This window comes from Mustelus asterias, chromosome 23 (genome assembly GCF_964213995.1).
Source record: "Mustelus asterias chromosome 23, sMusAst1.hap1.1, whole genome shotgun sequence".
NCBI classification, from domain to species: Eukaryota; Metazoa; Chordata; class Chondrichthyes; order Carcharhiniformes; family Triakidae; genus Mustelus; species Mustelus asterias.
The window spans coordinates 71,122,099-71,148,033 of record NC_135823.1 but is presented as its reverse complement, the minus strand read 5'-3'; the positions used below and the strand labels follow the sequence as shown (position 1 = coordinate 71,148,033).

At 44.7% G+C, this 25,935-nt stretch overlaps 1 protein-coding gene across 1 annotated transcript in view; it reads right to left on the bottom strand.

Annotated features, from left to right (window-relative positions):
• The window catches only part of xylt1 (xylosyltransferase I), a 271,771-nt gene that overhangs the window by 106,893 nt on the left and 138,943 nt on the right, over positions 1–25,935 (bottom strand). The window contains exons 3-4 of the mRNA XM_078240920.1: positions 11,188–11,360; positions 9,933–10,135 (exon numbers count right to left, since the gene is read on the bottom strand). Of these exons, the coding sequence (XP_078097046.1) occupies positions 9,933–10,135; positions 11,188–11,360 (376 nt within the window). The remainder of the gene's footprint in view (positions 1–9,932; positions 10,136–11,187; positions 11,361–25,935) is intronic.

Sequence of the window (25,935 nt, the reverse complement as noted above, 5' to 3'; positions counted from 1 at the left end):
ATTCAATAAGATCATGGCTGATCTGACGTGGATCAGTACCACTTACCCGCCTGATCCCCATAACCCTTAATTCCCTTACCGATCAGGAATCCATCCATCCGCGCTTTAAACATATTCAGCGAGGTAGCCTCCACCACCTCAGTGGGCAGAGAATTCCAGAGATTCACCACCCTCTGGGAGAAGAAGTTCCTCCTCAACTCTGTCTTAAACCGACCCCCCTTTATTTTGAGGCTGTGTCCTCTAGTTTTAACTTCCTTACTAAGTGGAAAGAATCTCTCCGCCTCCACCCTATCCAGCCCCCGCATTATCTTATAAGTCTCCATAAGATCCCCCCTCATCCTTCTAAACTCCAACGAGTACAAACCCAATCTCCTCAGCCTCTCCTCATAATCCAAACCCCTCATCTCCGGTATCAACCTGGTGAACCTTCTCTGCACTCCCTCCAATGCCAATATATCCTTCCTCATATAAGGGGACCAATACTGCACACAGTATTCCAGCTGCGGCCTCACCAATGCCCTGTACAGGTGCATCAAGACATCCCTGCTTTTATATTCTATCCCCCTCGCAATATAGGCCAACATCCCATTTGCCTTCTTGATCACCTGTTGTACCTGCAGACTGGGCTTTTGCGTCTCATGCACAAGGACCCCCAGGTCCCTTTGCACGGTAGCATGTTTTAATTTGTTTCCATTGAGATAGTAATCCCATTTGTTATTATTTCCTCCAAAGTGTATAACCTCGCATTTCTCAATGTTATACTCCATTTGCCATATCCTCGCCCACTCACTCAGCCTGTCCAAATCTCTCTGCAGATCTTCTCCGTCCTCCACACGATTCACTTTTCCACTTATCTTTGTGTCGTCTGCAAACTTCGTTACCCTACACTCCGTCCCCTCCTCCAGATCATCTATATAAATGGTAAACAGTTGCGGCCCGAGTACCGATCCCTGCGGCACGCCACTAGTTACCTTCCTCCAACCGGAAAAACACCCATTTATTCCGACTCTTTGCTTCCTGTCGGATAGCCAGTCCCCAATCCACTTTAACACACTACCCCCAACTCCGTGTGCCCTAATCTTCAGCAGCCTTTTATGGGGCACCTTATCAAACGCCTTTTGGAAATCCAAAAACACCGCATCCACCGGTTCTCCTCCATCAACCGCCCTCGTCACATCTTCATAAAAATCCAACATGTTCGTCAAGCACGACTTTCCCCTCATGAATCCATGCTGCGTCTGATTGATCGAACCATTTCTATCCAGATGCCCTGCTATCTCCTCTTTAATAATGGATTCCAGCATTTTCCCTACTACAGAAGTTAAGCTGACCGGCCTATAGTTACCCGCCTTTTGTCTCCTTCCTTTTTTAAATAGCGGCGTAACATTAGCCGTTTTCCAATCAACCGGCACTACCCCAGAATGCAACGAGTTTTGATAAATAATCACTAACGCATCCACTATTACCTCTGACATTTCTTTCAATACCCTGGGATGCATTCCATCCGGACCCGGGGACTTGTCCACCTTCAGTCCCATTAGTCTACCCAGCACTGCCTCTCTGGTAACATTAATTGTATTAAGTATTTCTCCTGCTGCCAACCCTCTATCGTTAATATTTGGCAAACTATTTGTGTCCTCCACCGTGAAGACCGACACAAAAAACTTATTTAAAGACTCAGCCATATCCTCATTTCCCACTATTATCTCCCCCCTCTCGTCCTCCAAGGGTCCAACATTCACTCTAGCCACTCTATTCCTTTTTATATATTTATAAAAACTTTTACTATCATTTTTTATATTAATTGCTAGCCTAGCTTCATAGTCTATCCTTCCTTTCTTTATCGCTTTCTTAGTCTCTCTTTGTTGTTTCTTAAATTTTTCCCAATCACTTGTTTCTCCACTATTTTTGGCCACTCTGTACGCAGCTGTTTTTATTTTAATACTCTCCTTTATTTCCTTCGTTATCCACGGCTGGTTCTCCCTTTTCTTACAATCCTTGTTTTTTGCTGGAATATATTTTTGCTGAGAACTGAAAAGGGTCTCCTTAAAAATCCTCCACTGTTCCTCAGCTATCCTACCTGCCAGCCTGCTCTCCCAGTCTACCTTAGCCAATTCATCCCTCATCCTATCATATTTCCCTCTGTTCAAACAGAGGACACTGGTTTGAGACCAAACTTTCTCCTCTTCCATCTGAATCAGAAATTCGACCATATTGTGGTCACTAGACCCAAGAGGGTCCTTCACAATAAGATCCTTAATTCTACCTACCTCGTTACACAATACCAGATCCAAAATAGCTCGTTCCCTCGTCGGTTCCGTAACATGCTGTTCAAGGAAACTATCCCGACAGCATTCTAAGAACTCTTCCTCCATTCCACCCTTACCGACTTGAGTCTGCCAGTCAATGTGCATGTTGAAGTCCCCCATGATTATTGCCGTTCCGTTTTTACACGCATCCCTTATCTGCTTGTTTATAGCCCTCCCTACCTCAACATTATTATTTGGGGGCCTATATACCACACCTACTAGTGTCTTTCTCCCTCTACTATTCCTCATCTCTACCCATAACGATTCCACGTTTTGTTCCTCAGAGCCTATGTCATCCCTCAGTACTACCCTGATATTATCTCTTATTAATAGCGCAACCCCACCACCTTTTCCTTCCTGTCTATTCTTCCTAAACGCCTGATACCCCTGGATATTCATCTCCCAGTCCTGGTCACCTTTCAGCCACGTTTCTGTAATGGCCACTAGATCGTACCCACTTGTGCTGATTTGCACCATCAACTCATTCACCTTGTTCCGAATGCTTCGTGCATTCAGGCAAAGTGTCCTTATTCCAGCTTTTATCTGAACCCGCTTTGATGAGTCGCGAACACCCTCTCCCTCTACTCCCTTATCTAAATTACCGCCTTCATTCACTTGCAACCTCTCCTCTACCATTAATTTTGTAATTCCCCTTACCCCTGCATCCTCCCCCCCATCAATTAGTTCCTTGATCCTAGTCAACTCTTCTAGCTCCCCTCCCCCCCAACCTATCTAGTTTAAATTCTCCCCAGTAGCCTTAGCCAACCTACCGGCCAGGATATTGGTCCCCGTGTGATTCAAGTTCCACCCGTTTTTTGTATACAGATCACCCCTGCCCCTAAAGAGGTCCCAATGGTCCAGGAACCTGAATCCCTGCCCCCTGCACCAGTCCCTCAGCCACACATTCATCCTCCACCTCACTCCATTCCTGCCCTCACCTTCCCGTGGCACAGGCAGTAATCCTGAGATTACTACCTTTGCTTTCCTCTTTCTCAGCTGTCTCCCTAATTCCCTGTACTCCCTTTTCATGACCCCTTCTCCCTTCCTACCCACATCAGCGGTACCAATATGTACCGCTACCTCAGGCTCCTCTCCCTCCCACCTCAGGATTTCCGGGACGCGACTAGCGACATCCTGGATCCCGGCCCCAGGGAGGCAGACCACCATGCGAGAATCCCGCCTACCTCCGCAGAAACGCCTGTCTGTCCCCTTCACCATCGAGTCCCCGATTAATACCGCCTTCCTCCTCTTTTCCTTAGCCCTCTGAGTTACAGGGCTGGACTCCACTGCGGAGACACGGCCACTGCTGCTTCCCCCAGGCGGGCTGTCCCCCCCAGCAGTACTCAAGCAGGAGTACTTGTTGTGCAGGGGCAAATCCACCGGGGTGCTCTCAACCACCCTAGCCTTACCCTTCCTGGCCGTCACCCACTTGGCCTCTTCCCGTGGCCCTGGTGTGACCACCTGATGATAGCTCTTGTCTATCACCTCCTCATTCTCCCTCATCAGCCTAAGATCCTCGAGCTGTAGTTCCAGCTCCCTAACACGGTCTCTCAGGAACCGCAGCTCGACACACCCCTCACAGATGTGGATGTCCGGGAGGCCAGATGCCTCCAGGACCTCCCACATCCTACACTGGGAACAACACATTGGTTTCACACTCATACTGGACACTTTATGTCAAGTAAGACAGTGAAAAGTTAATAAGAGTGTAAGGAAACAAAAACTCACCCCTGCTCGTCCAAGCCCTGTGAGCCAAAGCCCTGACAGCTCACTCAACTTCCCACTCACTCTGCTGCCCGCTGTATACTTTGGTGCACTTTTAAACCCTCCAAAAACTTCCCCTGGCCACTCCTGGCCTGACTTCCGGTTTTGAAAAAAACCTCCGATTTTAAACCCAAAATTAACTGAAAAAATAAATAATTAATTACAGTCAGAAGACCCACTCTCTTACCCTCAGCCTGCTCCTGGGAACAATGAAAATATAAATGACAAATAACAGTGGGCCCAGCACCGATCCCTGAGCACACCACTGGTCACAGGCCTCCAGTTTGAAAAATAACCCTCTACAACCACCCTCAGGCTTCTGTCAAGAAGCCAATTTTGTATCCATTTAGATACCTCATCCCGTGAGATTTAACCTGATGCAACAACTTACCATGCGGTACCTTGTCAAAGGCCTTGCCAAAGTCCATGTAGACAACATCAACTGCACTGCCCTCATCTACCTTCTTGGTTACCCCTTCAAAAAACTCAATTAAATTTGTGAGACATGGTTTTCCACTCACAAAGGCATGCTGACTGTCTCTAATCAGTCGTTGCATCTCTAAATGCCTGTAGATCCTGTCTCTCAAAATATCTTCCAACAATTTACCCACCACAGCTGTGAGGCTCACTGGCCTGTAGTTCCCAGGCTTTGGAAAAAGCCTGGTTGGAAAAAGTCGTTGCAGAATACGTCAATGAAAATCACCAGAATGGACTTTCGGTTTCCTAAAGATCTATCCAAAACTTCACCTTGAAGCAAGCAAGAAAATTAGGCATTGCAGACTTCAGCCCTGATGGTGAAGAGGAACTATTATGTACTGTGACAGAAGACCAAGTTTTCACAGTATCCTCCAGCAGAACTTGACAACAGGCTGATTGCATTTCATTAGTTTATAATCAAACATTAAAAAGAATGGATTCAGATTGGCCAGGGAACATGGATGAGACCCCCATGAATGGTGAGCAACATTGGAGAGAAAACAGTGTTGGTTACAGCACAACTTCAGGCTAAAGGGACGATCCTTTAGAACAGAGATGAGGAGGAATTTCTTCAGCCAGAGAGTGCTGAATCTGTGGAATTCTTTGCCTCAGAAGGCTGTGGAGGCCAGGTCATTGAGTGTCTTTAAGACAGAGATAGATAGGTTCTTGGTTAATAAGGGAATCGGGGGTTATGGGGAAAAGGCAGGAGAATGTCCGACTCTTCCACCCTTTTTCCCAGGGTGGAAGAGTCAATTACTAGGGGGTACACATTTAAGGTGCGAGGGGCAAGGTTTAAAGGAGATGTCTGAAGCAGATTTTTTACACAGAGGGTGATGGATGCCTGGAACTCGCTGCCGGGGGAGGTAGTGGAAGCGGATACGATAGTGACTTTTAAGGTGCGTCTTGACAAATACATGAATAGGATGGGAATACAGGGATATGGTCCCCGGAAGGGTACGGGGTTTTAGTTAAGGCGGGCAGCTAACTCTGCTCCTTTGTCTTACAGTCTTATGGTTAGTAAAGACAGCTAGCCATGAAAAAAATAGATCCACAGTGGTGCTGACAGGTCTGTTTGACAGGACAAAGCTTAGGGCAATGGTGCTATTCAATGACGTGATGACAATAATGTCAGTAAAACAAGGGAGATAGTCATTGGCTTCAGGAAGCGTAGAGGAGAACATGCCCCTGTCTACATCAATGGGGATGAAGTAGAAATGGTCGAGAGCTTCAAGCTTTCAGGTGTCCAGATCACCAACAACCTGTCCTGGTCCCTCCATGCCGACAATATAGTCAAGAACGCCCACCAACGCCTCTACTTTCTCAGAAGACTGAGGAAATTTGGCATGTCAGCATGACTCTCACCAACTTTTACAGATGCACCATAGAAAGCATTCTTTCTGGTTGTATCACAGCTTGGTATGGCTCCTGCTCTGCCCAAGATCCCAAGAAACTACAAAGGGTGAATGAAGCCCAGTCCATCACACAAACCAGTCTCCCATCCATTGACTCTTCCCGCTACCTCGGAAATGCAGCCTGCATAATTAGGGACTCCACGCACCCCGGACATACTCTCTTCCACCTTCTTCCATCGGGAAAAAGATACAAAAGTCTGAGATCACGTACCAACCGACTCAAGAAGAGTTTCCTCCCTGCTGCCATTAGACTTTTTAATGGACCTACCTCGCACTAAGTTGATCTTTCTCTACACCCTAGCTATAACTGCAGCACTACATTCCGCACTCTCTCATTTCCTTCTCTATGAACAGTCTATATAGCGCGCAAGAAACAATACTTTTCACTGTATACTAATACATGTGGCAATAATAAATCAAATCAAATCAAAAAGAAAACCCTCCAAAAACAATTCCCAAAGTAGTTGTCATCCATATTCATGATGAAGAATGGATGGATGAAAGTGGCTTGAAAATATGGCCAAGCGAAGTTTGGAGTTTCTGACTAGGGGGATTATGCAAACCCTTGAGGGAAAAGTGGAATGAGTGGATGACTGGATGGATGACTCGAGGAAAGACGACCTTCACCAAAGGAGGCAGCATATAGGTTCTGATATTTGCTACCCTGTCTGAATGAGCTGTAGAGGACTGGGAGGAAATCAGAACAGAGACTGTCGACAAATCATTCAGGAAACGTGGGATATCTGATGCACTTGGATGGTACAGGAGATGATTATTTGTGGAACGGTATGGCCAATGACGATGCAATTGAAGATTATGCTGATGATCCATATGATGATGCCATTCAAGATACAGATTATTTGGTTCCGAAGACAAGAGGAGGGTGATATTTATGGGTTTAAATATACATTCAATGTATGCTTTGTTGCTAAGTAGCATTATTTTCTGTGCTCTGAAAGAAACCGAATAAAGTTGTATATATGGCTTTCGTTCTGATGAATTTGATAAATTTTTTGAACTTCCTGTATACAGATTATTATCTGTCCCTATGGAGATAAATAAAAATTCAATATTAAAAATAATTTTTGGCTCCTCTTGCGCTGAGTTTGGGGGCAGGGCTGGTGGAAATAATCTCTGACCTGCTTACTCTGCGATAGTGATGGGAGGTGATGGGAGACAGTGGATTTCCAGTCATTGAAATCTTACTTGTGTAAAAGTACACCTTTTGGCTAAACATTTAGTCTTAGAAACCCAAATTTTCCATGAGTAAATGTGGTGACATCCTTCCTTTCAGTTGTATCTGTTGCTGTTGCAAGTAAATGCATCATGTCATATCAGAAGAATTGAAATGGACCTATCAGATCCCACAGATGAGAAAACAAAATCATTCATCAATCCACAGATACAGCTGGAAGACTCAGAGTTCAAGTGAAGAAGCACTAGTGGGTAAGGTTGGTGACGTAGTCGGGGATAGATGACGGCACTGTTTGGTAACATTAAACATTGCAAGTGAAAGTCATGTTGAAGATGGCCAAACTGCATCAATTACTGACATCAAGACAGATATTGTGTGGAATACAAATTAGGAGCAAGAAGCAGATATAGCTTTGGAGAATATATCAATCATTTCTTGATTTTAGCTCAAAGATATTAGACGGTGGCTAACTAACTGGGGCTGCTTTTGGCTAATGTGTTCTGAAAAAAAACAGCCCTTTGATATTTGAATGGAGTTTATTCTTAGAAACATATTGGATTAGGAAGAACTCTTGTTAAAATACTAAGTGAGTGCAGTTACACAGTGTAAGTACTGACGACAGTCTCTGGCATTGCAGTGGAACATTTACTTTTAGATTACAGCAGTGAGTGACCTCTGGTTTGTAATGACAGGACCAATCAGTCTCTTGTTCCACTCTGAAATTTGATTAAAATTCTAAGTTATCCTCAAAGCTCTTGGCTCTGAGTGAAGCATCTTCACGGCAGTGGTTCCAGGCGGTGGCTCATCACCACCCTGTCAAGGACAATTCGGGGCGGTCAATAAATGCCGGTTTCGCTGGTGATGCCCACGCCCGTGAATGGATAAATTAAAATTACAAATAGAGTTTTCCCATGTGTTCGAAGCCTTGCACTGGTCCAGCAGTGAAGGCCACATGCTGTTTTATGGCACTGTGAAGCTTTGCAGCCTAGTGTCAAAGCACTCTGTGAAACAACACATCCAGCAACAGACACAGAAAACTTGGCACAATTTTCTAACATTGTGTTAGATGTATCATTAGTGGAATGAGGCAACACAGTAAAAGAGAATTGCCGGTTGTATGGCCTTGGTTGGAAATCAATTTTCTGCTCTGCACTGTCAGAAGTCAATGGCAATGAGCTCAGCAGTAAACACCTGCACATAACAACAGAAACGTAACAGAAAAACCATTTTATAAAGTGAAGCCTACAGTCAACACCAAACGTGGTGTTTCCAATCCAAACACTCTGGATAACCTTTAAATGTTAACGATCATTGCTCCCGACTCAGCAGGTTTCACAGTCAGAATCAGCTAAGATAAATGTGATGACTCGCTCCTTGTGATAAACGGAGGAGAGTAGGGTGAAGGAATCAATAGGTCCAGGTATTAAAGTTATTAACCTGCTCTATTAAGTCAGCATGAACTTCGAGATTTAATGTCGAGGTTTCTGCTGGAAATCACCCGTGTTGCAAAGTGCTGCATCACACTAAATTAGCTTTCAGTGACTTTGATTGAGGTCCTTTAGTACCTATGAACTGGTTGTGAAGACTGAATTCATAAGTAGGAAAGTCATTTCATTCAGATATTTTAACAGGGGATTTAAAAAAAAATTGCAACCAAACATATTTGAAATTTGGGGAAAATAGTTTGGGTTTCATCATTTATTCCAAGTTGCCTTTTCTGGTTTAGTCCAAGCATTTTTATCTATTTCTAACTCGAGTTTGTCTCCGTTGTGATATTTAGGTCCTGCTATGCTGATGTATTTGCTAAAAACAAGGCTGGTGACTGGGTTTTCTAATATAAATGACCGTATTTCGGGAATAAAGAATAGTGATGAGTTACATCTTGCAGAATAGAAACTAAACTTTCTGTCAGGAGCCTTGAAGAACACAATTCTTTCACAGGTAGGTTTTTATGACAGAAAAGGAATAATTTTTCTTGGCGTACAGTAGGTCTGGGTGGTTTAAGACAAAAGATAACCATTTGGTGCAGGGACAAGCACAGGTTAGGGAGGCCACTCAGCCCATCTAACTGATTCTTCCATTACAATATCACAGATATTTAAGGGAATCATTTTGCTCATACACACTTGACCAGTTAATGGTTTAGAACAAAAATCTATTTTTGAATCGAAATAGCAATTAAAATTAAACACCGAAGATCCGTGCATTTTTTAAATTCTGGGTGTCGTGAGCAAGCTCAGCATTTGTGGCCTATCTGTGACTGTACTTACTGAGTTGCCTTCTTGAGTCTTTACAGGCCACGTGGTGTAGGTACACCCACGGTGCTGTTAGGGAGTTCCTGGATATTGACCCAGTGCCAGTGAAGGGACAATGATATAGTTCCAAGTCAGGATGGTATGTGACTTGGAAGAGGATCTTACATTTGCTGCCCTTGTCTTTCTAGGTGGCAGAGATAGCTAGTTATGAAAGTGCTGATGAAGGATCCGTGGTGCCTACACTCAGTTGCATCCTCCCATCCTGTCCAATCTGTGCTTGAACCTCTCTAATTGAATAAAGTAACTTCACTGGAGCTTGAGGAAATGATATCCAATGTGCTTGAAAACATGCAGCCCAGTCCTACTTCATAACACTCATGCAGACCAGCACTTCCTTGTATTGGTAGGCCCTGTCAAACTGTACTGTTTAGTATTGACACTCCCTGCCTGATCGCCAGTGGTCAGGTTCCCTTAGACTGTTCGACAAAGTGTAGGTGCAGATACTTTCTCGTTTGCATACCTTATGGGGTAATCAGCAGCACTTAGGTTGATGAAGAAATCCCAGGACCAGTCTTTCATTTCCAGTAGATCCCGCATGCTCTGCAGGTACATAGTCAGCAGGCTTGCCCCACCCCATATGGTGGCCATTCGCCAAGGCGTCACCCGCACATTTGGGTACTGGCTAGCAAACTGTAATACATCCCTGTGCAGATAGTTCGATCGCTTAAAACAGAATAAATCATAGTTAATTGGGACTAAATACATTTTTTTTGAAGCAAGTTATCTGACAGACCCATTCATCTGCATGTTTAGATTGCCTTGTCACAGCTGGTTATTTCCTTGTCATAATATGTGCATCACTGAACTGGGAGTAGCTCAGGCTCATCATCGAGCGGGACATCAGCTCCAGAAACAATTTTCACTACAGTACAGTTTCACACTAACTGTTCTTTTAGCTGCGATTGGTGCAATGCCAAATTTAAAATGGAAGTTTTTAAAAATGCCCACATTTTAGTATTAGCGATTACAGGACAGTCAGCTCTCCAACAATAGTATAAAGGTTACTGGCATTCAAATACTGCCAAGCAGAGCACTACATGCAGATTCAGTGCTCCTCCCCAATTTGAAAGCAGTGTTAACAGTAAAATTATAGAATAGAATCATAGAACCCCTACGGTGCAGAAGGAGGCCATTCGGGCCATCAAGTCTGCACCGACCTCAATCCCACCCAGGCCCTATTCCCCATAACCCCATGCATTTACCCTAGTTAGACCCCCGAAACTAAGGGGCAATTTAGCATGGCCAATCCACCTAACCCGCACATCTTTGGATTGTGGGAGGAAATCGGAACTCCCGGAGGAAACCCACGCAGACACAGGAAGAACGTGCAGACTCCACACAGACAGTGACCCAAGCGAACCCGGGTCCCTGGCGCTGTGAGGCAGCAGTGTTAACCACTGTGCCATCGTGCCACCCACTCAATACTCAAACGATGACTTGTATCATTCATACAACTATTTTGTTAAAAGTAAAATTAAGATATAGTATCGTCGCAAGATAGCAAAATGATTCTAAACAGTTGTTTCCCAGATAAACTAGAAGAAATGGTGGGGCAGATTAATAACTTTGGAGATGGATGATTTCCACTACGATATTCTTTAAACACAAAGTTGTCATTTTAAAACCATCGTACTGGCAATATTATCCAGCACCCCTCAGGTTTTTAAATAACCGCAATCCGGGAAACTGAGCCTCGTGGCCTCTCTTCAGCCTACCTTGTCCACGTGTATGTAATAGTAGTGATCTTTGTGATAAATTGCCTTGATCATGCGTCGCAGCTGCCGCGAAGCTCGACCATGGACAACCAAAACAAAGGCGATCCTGACCGGGTTCGGAGGCAGAGATTCCAAGGAGTCATCCTCTGGCTGGATGTTATTTGTTGCTTTTCCTGTTTGTAACAAATGATAATCACAAAATTAGACAAAATGCCAAAGAAACATCAGGTTAAAGTCCATGTGGGTGTCTTGTGCACGGAAGGTGATTTGCCCTGAAGGCATGCTAATAATAGTACTAATCAATACTGCAGCCGCTGCCCAGGGTCAGTCTCCAGATTCAACAGTGATACAAGGCATTGTGCAAAGCTCAAAGACAACCACAATATACCATGTACATGCACAACTCTCAGAACCATAGAAACATTACAGCACAGAAATAGGCCATTCAGCCCATCCTGTCCATGCCAACCTGAGGACACCCAGGTGCCCTTTCTAATCTCATCTTCCTGCACGTGGCCCGTAGCCCTGTAGCTTACAGCACTTAAGGCGCAGATCCAGGTACTTTTTAAAAGAGTTTAGATCTGCGCCTCTACCACCAATTCAGGAAACAAATTCTGGACACTCACCTCTTCCTCACATCTCCCTCTACATCTAGTGCCGTTCATCTTGAATCTATGGCCCCTGGTTCTAGAAATCTCCGTAAGAAGTTTAACAACACCAGGTTAAAGTCCAACAGGTTTATTTGGTAGCAAAAGCCACACAGAAGCTTGTGTGGCTTTTGCTACCAAATAAACCTGTTGGACTTTAACCTGGTGTTGTTAAACTTCTTACTGTGTTTACCCCAGTCCAACGTCGGCATCTCCACATCTAGAATTCTCCACCAAGGGAAACAATTTTACCTCAGCCACTCTATCTCTTCCCCTCATAATTTTGTCCACCTCAATCAATTCACCCCTCAGCCTTCTTTGTCCCAAGGAAAATAACCCCAACCTCTTCACATAGGGTGGCACTTCAGCCTCACAGTGCCAGGGATCGGGGTTCGATTCCCAGCTCGGATCACCATCTCTGCGGAGTTTGCACATTCTCCCCGTATCTGCGTGGGTTTCCTCCGGGTGCTCTGGTTTCCTCCTACAGTCCAAAGCTGTGCGGGTTAGGTGTATTGCCCGTGCTAAATTGCCCCTTAGTGTCGGGGGGGGCTAGCTAGGGTAAATGCGTGGGATTATGGGGGTATGGCCTGGAGGGATTGCGGTTGGTGCAGCATCGATGGGCCGAATGGCCTCTTTCTGCACTGTAGGATTCTAGAGCTACACTTTTCTAGCCCTGGCAAACGTGGTAAACATAACACATATTAACCTGTCGTAACCAAAGAAAAACCGTCATTTCTTTTTTAAAAGTATTTCTTTTGGCAGCACGAGGTTGGGGTGAAATTGGTCTTCACCTTGTTCAGAAAATCAGCAGCTCGTTTAACAGCCCGACTGATATCAGTTTCACAGCCAAAATCAGGTGTAGTATTGGGGGGGGGGGGGGGGGGTAACCAATTTTACCCGTTTTGTTTTTGTCATTACCGGGCTGCATAGAAGCTGCATTAAAACATCAAATGGTGATCACAAATTGTCAAATTCTATTGTTCACCCCTTCACCCTCACGCAGCATCTGCTTGTTTTAGTTCCAGGCAAAAGTGTTCCTGTTTCCTGCAAACAATTTATTTTTATATCCTGTTAAAGATGCTCAGCATCATCAGATCAAAGGTGCTTGAATAACAACATAATGAACATGCAGTTGTGGAGGAAGAGTTTCAAGAGCTGTGGAACAGGAGGGGAAAAAGGGAAAGAAATCTCACTTTATTAGAAGCGGAGGTTCAGCACTGGAACCACTTTATGAATCAGTTAAATCTCCAACAATTAAAATGTGAAGGAATGAGAATCCATACTTAGTTAATTTCCAGTGCCAGAGAAGTTGATTGGCAGCAATTAATACTTCCCACCTTATTAAAAGGGAGCTTAGGCTTGAAATAATGTGACAATTTTCTGTGGAATGTGAACATCATTTCTACTGTGCAAGTCTATAAATCTGTGAACTTACTGAGTAACTCCTGAACCATTCGGAACCTAAAGGTTCCAAGTGTGATTCATGTCCAAGTGAACCAATCGCCATCAGGGAGCAATAGCTGGAGTTCTTTTTTATTCATTCATAGGACATGGGTGTCGCTGGCTGGCCAGCATTTATTGCCCATCCCTAGTTGCCTGAGGGCAGTTGAGAGTCATTGCTGTGGCTCTGGAGTCACATGTCAGCCAGACCAGGTAAGGACAGCAGATTTCCTTCCCTAAAAGGACATCAGTGAACCAGGTGGGTTTTTTTGACAATCTACAATGGTTTCATGGTCATCAGTAGATTTTAATTCCAGATATTTTTTATTGAATTCAAATTCCACCATCTACCATGGCGGGATGTCCCCAGAACATTAGCTGAGTTTCTGGATACCGATAATACCACTGGGCCATCGCCTCCCCTATAGCTTTGAACTGGGTTGGAGAAGAAAAAGAATGACCAGAATCCTTAGGACATTATAGACGAAGGTGGGATCAGATTCAATCGTAATAAATGCTAAATTAGCCCGTAGATGGGACTGTGGGTAACGACCAATTGTGCTGGTGCTGTAGGACTAAACTCTACCATGAAGAGGAATAATAATGGACGAGGAAATAAAGCTGTTCTGTGCTGGCGATCAGGATAAAGGCATCAAAAATGAGCAGCTAGACTGTCACTTTTCAATCATAATCACCTCTGCTCTCAAAACTCACTTTTCTGTGTATAAATTGTGTTTCTGTTGGCTTCTATTAAGCCCATGATAGCTTGTACATCATCAAACGTTCACATGCTTTCAACAAGAGGCAGCAAGCGCGCGCTGAGCTGCTTTTGTGTAAACCTTCCACACGACAGAATGCTAGATTCATAAAACTAGAAATCATAGCTGAAGTCTTTTGCTTCAATCATAGTTTGTGGAAGTACCACTGACAATAATGCCATCACTCTTCTGTGCTACAAAAGACTGCAAAACAGGAGGTGTTATCTACTTCTGTTACACACACAATGGAATTTGACTCATCTACACAAATAACCCCTGCGTTCAATTCTTTATCTGACAGACCGAATAATGTAAATCACTGGCATGTCAAGAGATGACGCACCAGTAAACGCTATGTTTAGCTCTGGAGGCACAACAAATCATGGTTTCTCAATTAAACAGAAGTTTTCTTGCGTGCGCTTTCCCAGCAAACGCATTGTTGCTAAATTTGAAATCTGTTTTTTTTTCATGCAAAGGTCATGTTGTCGTAGCTGAACAACCAGTTATAATCTAGAGCAAAAATAGAAAATGCTGGAAAATCTCAGCCGGTCTGACAGCATCTGTGGAGAGAGGATAGAGCCAATGTTTTGAGTCTGGATGACCCTCCTTCAGAGAGTAGTACTTTGCTTGCTTTTATCTTAGTTATAATCGAGACGTATCTTCAGCTTTTCCAGCCAGTGAAGTAGACAAAACAATTTCCAACGGCTGGTACAGCACCCGGTGCACACTGCACAAAGTATTAGCCATGTCCAGAAAAAATCAGCGCCCTACACAATCCAAAGGGCCTGTTTCCATGCTCTAAACCTCTATGACTATAAATATAGGGTGGCACAGTGGTTAGCACTGCTGCCTCGCAGCGCCAGTGACCCGGGTTCAATTCCTGGCTTGGGTCACTGTCTGTGCGGAGTTTGCACATTCTCCCCGTGTCTGCGTGGGTTTTCTCCGGATGCTCCGGTTTCCTCTCTCAGTCCGAAAGATGTGCTGGTTAGGTGAATTGGCCATGCCAAATTCTCCCTCAGTGTACCCGAACAGGTGCCAGAGAGTGACGACTAGGGGGTTTTCACAGTAACTTCATTACACTGTTAATGTAAAACTACTTGTGACTAATAAGTAAACTTTAAAAAAGACTTTATATCCTCAGCTATAGAAACCGCCTGACATCCCAGCTTTACACTGATGATGCAGTGGAGTGGAGGGTCACAGAAAGCAAAGCTACCCCTTCAATACAGGGGAGGATGTAAAGCTCCACCCAAACCAGGATCGTGGTGATGAAAGAAGGCAAACACAATTTCAACATCAATGACATAGCAAACAGCAAACACACCAAGGTGGGAAAAATATAAAGAGAAACGATGATATTTAATAAAGGAATAAAATGTAAAGAACTGAAATTTCATTAACATGCCCATGAGGAAATACCTGACCTGATAGAGGTCTACAAGATTATGAGTGGCATGGACAGAGTGGATAGTCAGAGGCTCTTTCCTAGGGTAGAAAAGTCAAGTACTAGGGGACATAGGTTTAAGGTGCGTGGGGAAAAGTTTAGAGGAGGTGTGCGAGGCAAGTTTTTTTACACAGAGGGTGGTGAATGTCTGGAACGCGCTGCCCGGGGAGGTGGTGGGAGCAGGTACGATAGTGGCATTTAAGGGGCAACTAGACGAATACATGAATAAGATGGGTACGGATTCTGTAAGTGCACACGGTTTTAGTTTAGGCAGGCATCATGATCGGTGCAGGCTTGGAGGGCCGAAGGGCCTGTTCCTGTGCTGTACTGTTCTTTGTCCTTTGAAGTGATTTCCAGCCCCAGTCTTGGCCCCACTTCTTTCCAAAAAGCATAATTAATTGCCTTTTGTGATACCATACGTAGGACAGGGTCAGGCAAGATTACCTACAAAGGAGGATGAGATTCAATTGTGATGCACACTTGTTAAAATAGCCTGCCCGTATTTGGATCTTTTGGAGTAAATCAGTATGGCTGGCTCATTAGGTATACCTATTGGAAACTATGATGATGTGGGGCCTTTCACACTCGCCTACAGTCACCTTCAGAGAGAGAGAGAAAGTCTGGAAATTGCCAATAACTTGCAACTGCTTGTTTCCAATTCCTACACGTCTTTGATGTGGAGATGCTGGTATTGGACTGGGGTGGGTACATTAAGAAGCCTCACAACAGCAGGTTAAAGTCCAACAGGTTTATTTGGAATCTTGAGTTTTTGGAGCGCTGCCTCTTCATCAGGTTAGTCACCTGATGAAGGGGTAGTGCTCCGAAAGCTCTTGATTCCAAATAAACCTGTTGGACTTTAACCTGGTGTTGTGAGATTTCTTACTCTACAAGTCTTTGGCCTGACTGTGCAGTTTGGGGACCAACACAAGCAAAGAAAACTGCCTCCTCCATCAGCTTCCACCCACTGGATGTGCCTACATAGTCTTCCACACACACTGAACAGAAGTTTCTGCTCTCCAGAAGCTCCAGCTGCTGCAATAATGCATTGCATTTCCACATTAAATGGATGACCAATGCTTTTCTCTTGGCATAAAGTAGTAACAGCGTAAGGCACGAGCCATCTTTTATGTATGTGCCTGCACACCTTTAATGGAAATCTGTTCAAGTACAATAAAGAAATCAGACATTAAGAGGCCACAGTGGACAGTGCTGGAACGCTGAACAAGAGTTTTATATAACTTTCCCTACTTGGAAAATTAGTGATTTCAGAAACCATAAACTGAGTGGAATTGCTATTAAGGAGCCTGGCATGGCTCCCGCACCTAATCCCTTTATACATACCGCAGTGTGAGGACCTCTGTGACAGTATTAAATGACAAGATAACTGTAATAATGAAATATCATTGTGATTTAATGAGATTGCTGATTTAAATTAGTGTCTAACGATGATCAAATACCGATCACTTGTCTTTCATTCTTGCAGCTTGTTCAGCAGCATCATAATTTTTCACCTATTTCTAAATCGTAAAGCTGCCAGGGCCCAGACTGAACAAACATTCAGGAGGTTGGCATATTGATTGGAAAAGCGTTTGAGTAAATTTGAAAAAAAAAGCTCCCCTCCCTACCTGCTCCAGAGAATGCAAAGCAAAGTGAGGATTTAAAACCACGACTGATCAGTATGCTATCAATGGGATAAGATGTGGCCTATGGCTGATTTCTGCATTGGTTGTATTACAGGTTTACAGACAGCGTCAATGGGCATAACTTGCACCATTGAACAGAAAATAAGCTGCTGCAATTTAATCTGGAAAGAACTGCTGCACAGAAGTGTCAATTTTGAAAGGATGCTGTGAAAACGTGCAGAATACTACCCCGGCTAGTCTGAAGCATGAGGTAGCAGCCATTTCCCTCAGGTTCAGACTAAAGCAGGGCAGTCGCACTGTTTTAAATTTGGATGCATGGAAAAATACGATGGTCTATAATTTGATGTCAGAATAACAACGAGATTAATAATGTTTGGTTTTATTTAAGAGCTGAGCTAATGTCACAGCAAGTTGACGCAAGTGCAGGGACAAAATTAAATGTGGAACTCCAAAAAAAAGGCTGTCCAAGGCCTGCCGCTTTGCCGCTGACAAAGTGAAAATGGCCTTGTGCTGCCAGTCTCAGCATTGAAATACAATGAACTGAATTAAGTTGCTAGATTTATGCGATAGATACGCAAAGTGGTTAGCACTGCTGCCTCACCGCACCAGGGACCCAGGTTCAATACCGGCCTCGGGTGACTGGCTGTGCGGAGTCTGCACGTTCTCCCCATGTCTGCGTGTGTTTCCTCCGGGTGCTCAGATTTCCTCCCATACTCCAAGGATGTGTAGAATAGGTTGATTGGACATGTTAAATTGCCCCTTAGTGTCAGGGGGATTAGCAGGGTACATACGTGGGGTTACAGGAATAGGCCTGGTTGGGATTGCGGTCAGTGCAGACTCGATGGGCCATGTGGCCTCCTTCTGCACTGTAGGGATTCTATGATTCTATACAAATTTACCACAGAAGGTTAAGTCTTCTCCATTTCAGTCTACATAGAACATAGAACATAGAAACCCTACAGTGCAGAAGGAGGCCATTCGGCCCATCGAGTCTGCACCGACCACAATCCCACCCAGGCACTACCCCCACATATTTACCCACTAATCCCTCTAACCTACACATCTCAGGACTCTAAGGGGCCATTTTTAACCTGGCCAATCAACCTAACCTGCACATCTTTGGATTGTGGGAGGAAACCGGAGCACCCGGAGGAAACCCACGCAGACACGAGGAGAATGTGCAAACTCCACACAGACAGTGACCCGAGCCGGGAATCGAACCCGGGACCCTGGAGCTGTGAAGCAGCAGTGCTAACCACTGTGCTACCGTGCCGCCCCAGGCGGAGAGTGGTGGGTGCCTGGAAGACGCTGCCAGAGGAGGTGGTGGAAGCAGGCACATTAGCAACATTTAAGAGGCATCTGGATGGGTCCATGAATAGGGAGGGAAGAGAGGGATACGGACCAAGTAAGAGCTGAAGGTTTTTTTTTAGTTTAGTTACGGGATCATGATCGGCACAGGCTTGGAGGGCTGAAGGGCCTGTTCCAGTGCTGTACTTTACTTTGATCTTTGAATAATGGAGCCTGTGTTCAGTGCTGCCTTTGACAGTGATCTGACTGAGGAAGAGGGCCTGGTGCCATCTCATCCAGCTTCAAGAAGTCGCCCAGTCTCAGGTCCATGATCTAAAGGGAGCCCCAGCTACAGAGGATGAGGGTCAGCTTCCACATGAGGGTACCATCGAAGAAGCATGACTTGGAAGATGTGCACGTACCACACTGATAGCCACAAGATTTCAGGAGGATTCGGGTACAGGCAATGGTACAGCCACATTTCTTCTGTCCCTTAGTGCCACGCCATGCCAGGGCACTGAAAGGCCTTTACAATCAGTAATATCGGGAGCAAGTTCAGCATTCAGGCTTGCACCTTCAACCTTCATGACTTACTCAGCCCTAACCTTTGGAAAGGTCAGCGGCAAACCCTGTACTGGGAAGTGTAGGTCAGCACAACATCACAAACATGGTGTCAAAGGACTTGGTGCAGTCAGAGCTGCCTTAATGAGAAACCTTGAGCAGACACTCAGATACGCACAAGGTTGGGGAGACCACCATGGCTGCAGCTCTTGTGCTTTGGCACAGCCAATGAAGACAGCTTTCTCATTTTGAGAAACAGGTCCAGCTCACCCTCCAAGGCTATTGAGCATGCCTAGCTCCAGGCTGTCTTGGAAGGAGTATGGCTTCTAATGTATTTTGTAGTAAAGAGCTTGACACATCACAATGTCATACATAGGTCGAGTAAGTGTCAAAACTCAGCTACACTTGACATGAATAAGGCTGACAGAGGAAGGTGTACACGGGCTGGAGCGTGGCTCACTCTCATAGCAAGGCGGCACATAGAAGCACATGCATGACATTTTCAAATGGTATGACCATCCTCATGAACAGCAAATGTATTTACAAAGGTGTATTATAATTAGTGATTGAACACCTGTGGCCCAGGAGTGATGTCAATGTTTCTTAATTTTTCTAACCTTACCCCCAAGTCTCGATGCATCCCTGACATCCACAACAGAGATGGAGGCAGTCTGCTAACTGCCATGCCCTGCTGTCTTTGAAGACTTTGGTGGGTGTCCTCTAGAGAGAATACCCCAAGAGGGCCCCAGATGCTTTGGAGGGTCCCCCCCCCTCCCACCCATGTAATGGGGCAGGTGCACCCTCTCCAGCCTGTCCAGCTGGAGGTGATGAGATCACAGGCAGAGGGGATTGGGTAAGGCTGGTTACTCGAATCACCCGGGTGGATGGCCCTGGGGTGTTCAGCTACTTTCTGCGGTTGCCTAAGGTCCCTGGTTCTTTGAGAAGAAGGGACTTTTGGAGGGGGATCAAGGTTAGGTGGATTGGCCATGGTAAATGAGCGGGCTTACGGGGATAGGACAAGGCAGTGGGCTTAGGTGGGGTGTTCTTTCAGAGGGCTGGTGCAGATTTGCTCGGCCAAATGGCCTCCTTCTGCACTTTATGGATTCAATGGTATTCAATACATTTAAATCCCTTCAAGAACCTAATCCTTTCTAAAACAAACATTTATATTCATAACCCCACATCAAAGACAGCTAATCCTTTGAAAATCTCTTGGAGCAGTTTACTAAACTGTGAATTTACAGCCCTTGCACTGTGATAATGATAGGTTGCGGAATCAGTCAAACAGTAATTATGTTATAATGATAACCTTAACTGTTATGTCAACAAACATCTATTGAAAGTGCAAGCACAGACTATTGTAACTCTCAGACACAGGCAGGGTATTTTTTTAAACTTAATGGGCTAACCATTTAAATAACTTGATAGCTCCATAGACCTCAGCTGTCCTTCAGAAGCACTTCCATCTCTCTGAAAATTCATAAAATCACACCCTGCAGGAGAAGGCCCTCATTCCAGTATAGATAGGGTCTGTGTGAACTCAGCAATTAGCTCAAACAACCCTGCCAAGATCCCCTATGTGAGAGTCAAGTCCAGCCCCCTTTCCTCCACTGACAATGATGGGACCTGTCAGAAGTGGGGCTGGGACCTCCAGATCAGGGTTCCTAGCACCATTCCGGATAAGCCATGGCGTCGTCACACCTCTGAAAAAGTCTGAGCTCTTAGACTTTTAAGAGCGGCTAAGGTCTCCATGTGAAAATGGTACATGGACTTAAACATGTTATTGTGAAACTTGCCAACGCTTCTACTTTCTCAGGAGGCTAAGGAAATTCAGCATGTCCACTACAACTCTCACCAATTTTTACAGATGCACCATAGAAAACATCCTTTCCAGATGCATCACAGTTTGGTATGGCTCCTGCACTGCCCAAGACCGCAAGAAACTACAAAGGATTGTGAATGAAGCCCAGTCCATCACACAAACCAGCCACCCATCCATTGATTCTACACTTCCTGCTGCCTCAGGAAAAGCAGCCAGCATAATCAAGGACATCACACATCCCGGACATTCTCTCTTCCACTTCCTTGCATCGGGAGAAAGATACAAAAGTCTGAGAACACGTACCAACTGACTCAAGAACAGCTTCTTCCCTGCTGCCATCAAACTTTTGAATGGACCTACCATATATATAGCTGATCTTTCTCTCGCTGTAACACTATATTCTGCACCCTCTCCTTTCCTTCTCCCCTATGAATGGTATGTTTTGTCTGTATAGCATGCAAGAAACAATACATTTCACTGTATCCTAATACATTTTAAAAAATTTATTCATGGAACATGGACACCCTGGTTGGCCAACATCTATGCCCATCCCGAGTTGCCCTTGAGCTGAGTGGCTTGCTAGCCCATTTCAGGGGGCAGCTGAGAATCAGCCACATTGCTGTGGGTCTGGAGTCACATGCAGGCCAGACCAGGTAAGGACAGCAGATGGTTTCATGGTCATCAGTAGATTCTTAATTCCAGATATTTTTTATTGAATTCAAATCCCACCATCTGCCATGACGGGATTTGAACCCAGGTCCCCAGAACATTTGCTGAGTTTCTGGGGGCGGCACGGTGGTCAGCACGGCTGCCTCACAGCACCAGGGACCCGGGTTCAATTCCTGGCTTGGGTCACTGTCTGTAAGGAGTTTGCACGTTCTCCCCGTATCTGCGTGGGTTTCCTCCGGATGCTCCGGTTTCCTCCCACAGTCTGAAAGACGTGCTGGTTAGGTGCATTGCCCATGCTAAATTCTCCCTCAGTGTACCCGAACAGGCGCTGGAGTGTGGCAACTAGGGGATTTTCACAGTAACTTCATTGCAATGTTAACATAGGCCTTACTTGTGACTAGTAAATAAACTTTAATAGTTTAGCGATAATACCATCAGACCATCTCCTCCCCCAATGTGACAATAATAAATAAATTAAATCACTTTCAATAATCAAATTCTTATTTTCAGCAATGGATATGTTGGTACTGATGGTGGCCAAAAGGGGTTTTAAAAATTCAGAACAATTCTTCTCATTTGACATGTTACTGGGCTGATCGTATTTCATTTGATGTTTTCACATCTTCTTAATTGTTCTTCGTTGACCATTTTCCTTGTATTTCATTTCTAAACTCTTCCTTTCTGTTTTGTTGTTTGACAAAAATAAATTTGAAACTAATGGAGGAAAGGAATTTCAACTTGTGAAATTATGGTGAAACGTGGGGAGAGGTTGGAGAAACTTGATTTGTTCTCACTGGAGCGATGGAGGTTGAGGGGAGACCTGATAGAAGTCTACAAGATTATGAGAGGCATGGACAGAGTGGATAGTCAGAAGCTTTTTCCCAGGGTGGAAGAGTCAATTACTAGGGGGCACGGGTTTAAGGTGCGAGGGGCAAGGTTTAAAGGAAATGTACGAGGCAGGGTTTTTTTACACAGAGGGTGGTGGGTGCCTGGAGCTCGCTGCCGGGGGAGGCAGTGGAAGCGGATACAATAGTGACTTTTAAGGGGCGTCTTGACAAGTACATGAAAAGGATGGGAATAGAGGGATATGGTCCCCGGAAGGGTAGAGGGTTTCAGTTAAGTTGGGCAGCATGGTCGGTGCAGGCTTGGAGGGCCGAAGAGCCTCATCCTGTGCTGTAATTTTCTTTGTTCTTTGTTTGTCACTCTAGATGTAGACGTATTAATATATTGCCATAAATATGTATAGATGGACAAGTGGGGGTTGCTGTGAATTAATGAGTAGCAAGTTTAATTAGAGCATTCAAGAAAGCCAAGAAATTTAATCTCAATGACTAAACACAGTAAATGATAAGCAGTCTTCAGAAATTAATACTTTGATATACAAAAGTTCATGCATGCTGGCCAGTAACACATCAACACAACTCAAGCCTTCCAGAACATTTACTATTTGAATCCAAATGTGGAATTAATCGACAAGCTTGCATCACTACGACCTTTGTTACTTTGTCAAATCCAATGAGATCAAATGGCGAGGATTCCTTTGGACAAACTAATCACACCTTTGTTATTCAGTCACTACTCTGACACAATAATAATCAGTAATGAATTCAAGCTCACATTCTGTTACGCTGTTTGCACAGCTATAAACTGAAAACACTGTGAGGCCAAAATCATTAAATCATACAGCACAGGAGGAGGAAGTCACCTGATTCATCTTGCCTCTTTGAACGAGCTCTCCAATAACTCATTTCTCTTCTCTCTCCAGAACATTTTATTTTTCAAGTATTTGTCCAATTCACTTTCGAAAGTTATAATTGAATCTGCTTTTCTGTATTCATTTTAGGCAGAACATTCCAGACTGCCAAACCTCATTGTGTATAAAAAGAACTTCTGATCACAGCCCATTCCCCCCGGTTCTTTCGTCAATGATTTGAAATCTGTGTCCCCTCTGGTCACTGATCCGCCTGCCAGTGGAAACGGGGCAGTCCCCTCCGGTGGGTTCAAAATCTGGTGGGTGGCTCTTCCCGCCAACAAATGGCCACTTATGGACCTCATCCTGCTGCCGCCAGTATTTTACCTGCGACATGGGGAGGCCCAAGCCATGCGGAAAGCCCAGCATGGACTGATCTCGGGCAAGCGGTCCCCCGGCAGCGGGACAGGCGAGCCACGCACAACGCCGTAGACATCGGCGGGACTGGAAGATCCTGCCGGTAGCCAAGGCAAGTCACCTTTGCTGCCGTAAAACACACTGCGGGGAGGCTGGAACATCCCACCCAATTTTGCCTGTTGTGGACAGAGAGCGGGAGGGGAGATTAATTTAAACAGCCTTGATTTCACCTCTCACCAACAGTCCATAAGCAGTAAGGTGTTTTGATTTTCTTCCCCCATTCGAAGCGATGAGGGGCATTTTTCAACCCCTCAGTTTTGCTGTGATCCAATTTTCTCCCAACAACCCCACAGCAAACTCAGGATAGGATGAATTCAAAGAGTTAGTTATAGTTGCACACACTCAAATATGCGAGGAAGGTCGCAACTTTGCCTCCTTTGTACTTGTACAGTAAAATAGGGATCGGGAAAGAAAGATTTATAAAGCAAAGGCCACCGAGATAAGAGTTATTGTTTCACATGCATGTCGCAACCAGAAACAAAGTCCAAAGAGGTTCTCCTTTACAGAGATCAGCAGGTTGAAACTCAATGCTGTATAATTCACTTTTCCGATAGCGTTGACTTTGCATAGAACATAGAACAGTACAGCACAGAACAGGCCCTTCGGCCCACGATGTTGTGCCGAGCTTTATCTGAAACCAAGATCAAGCTATCCCCTCCCTATCATCCTGGTGTGCTCCATGTGCCTATCCAATAACCGCTTAAATGTTCCTAAAGTGTCTGACTCCACCATCACTGCAGGCAGTCCATTCCACACCCCAACCACTCTCTGCGTAAAGAACCTACCTCTGATATCCTTCCTGTATCTCCCACCACGAACCCTATAGTTATGCCCCCTTGTAATAGCTCCATCCACCCAAGGAAATAGTCTTTGAACGTTCACTCTATCTATCCCCTTCATCATTTTATAAACCTTTATTAAGTCTCCCCTCAGCCTCCTCCGCTCCAGAGAGAACAGCATGAGGAGATAGGCACGCAGAGACAAATCTGTCTTGTAAGCAATGGCACAGAAGCCATTGTACAAATATTGTAGATGGGGTCAGCTATTACCTGAGCAGAGCCCTTTTTCTGCACTGCTGCTTGTAGATGGTAAGAGGGCAGGCTGAGTTTTCAAGGCAAGGCAATATAACCGGCTCCACCAGCTAAAGGTTCATGTCACATGACTCCCACCTCTCCAATCTAGCTTTGACAAAGGGTGTGTAACCCCCTGTTTGGGTCCCTGAGATTGTTAAATGTTCCAACATTCAGACTTGAAAGGGAGGCTGTGGGGTCCTTTGTCCTAGCGGACAAACAGACTCTAGTTGGCCAGGGATGGCTTATGAACTGCAGATGGCCTTTGTATAGTTCTCTTTAAGTCTGGCCTCTGTAACCCACAGGGAGTTGCTAGTGTTTCTTCAGAGATAATAAGGTGCACATTTCTGTGACACTGCCATGGTAGCTCCTTTTGTTTGAGGGTCACAGACAGACAAAGATTCAGCCATGTTTAAAAGAACATTGTCCAGTTTTTTTATATATATCCAAAAATTCAGTCACTCTTAAAAGGTCATCGCTCAGTTTTTAAAATTTTAACATATGTGTATCATATATAATAAATATTCCGTGTGAATTCTTATACCTCCTGTCATGCCAGTTAAGAGGAGGGGATCCATGTCGCTAGAATTCTAACAGGTTTCTCTTTGGTCTCTGTGCCCTTGCACGAGTAGAAACCCAACAGGGACACAAAAGAAGCCAGCATCTTGCTGCACCACGTGCAAACATCCGCAGAGCTTTGTACAGAGACTGGAAGATCTGCTCCATAATCTCTGCAACGCTGAACACCAGTAGCAAATCACTTCACTTTAACAGCAGGACCTCTCATGGACAGGAGAATTCAATGAGGAAATTCACAATTTCCTCCCTCCCCACTAACTGTTAAATCTTTAATCCCTGCAGATAACTGCTCCCTGCCAAAGCATGTTTGGAAATCCAGAGTTATTATCTAGGTCAAGGGGGCAATGAACCTTTGCCGAATTTTTTTTCATTTCACAAGCGCCTTGTGATTTTCAAAACCTCGTACCAATAAAACCGGCCGTTTTAGTACGTGGAAGCTCTGCTTCTCATTTGTCATTGTGCACTGCCTGTTGAGCAGGAAAATGACACTTAATTAAAATCTGACATTTTCATCAGCCAAATACAGTCAAAAGGATTAAAACACAATCCGCTTGTCACGGCTTTAAGAATCAAATCCTAGCAAACCCTGCAGTTACTGTAACACCAAGCTCTGCTTTCTCCTTCATTAACATTAGTGGCAAAATCTGCAATTAAAATGTTT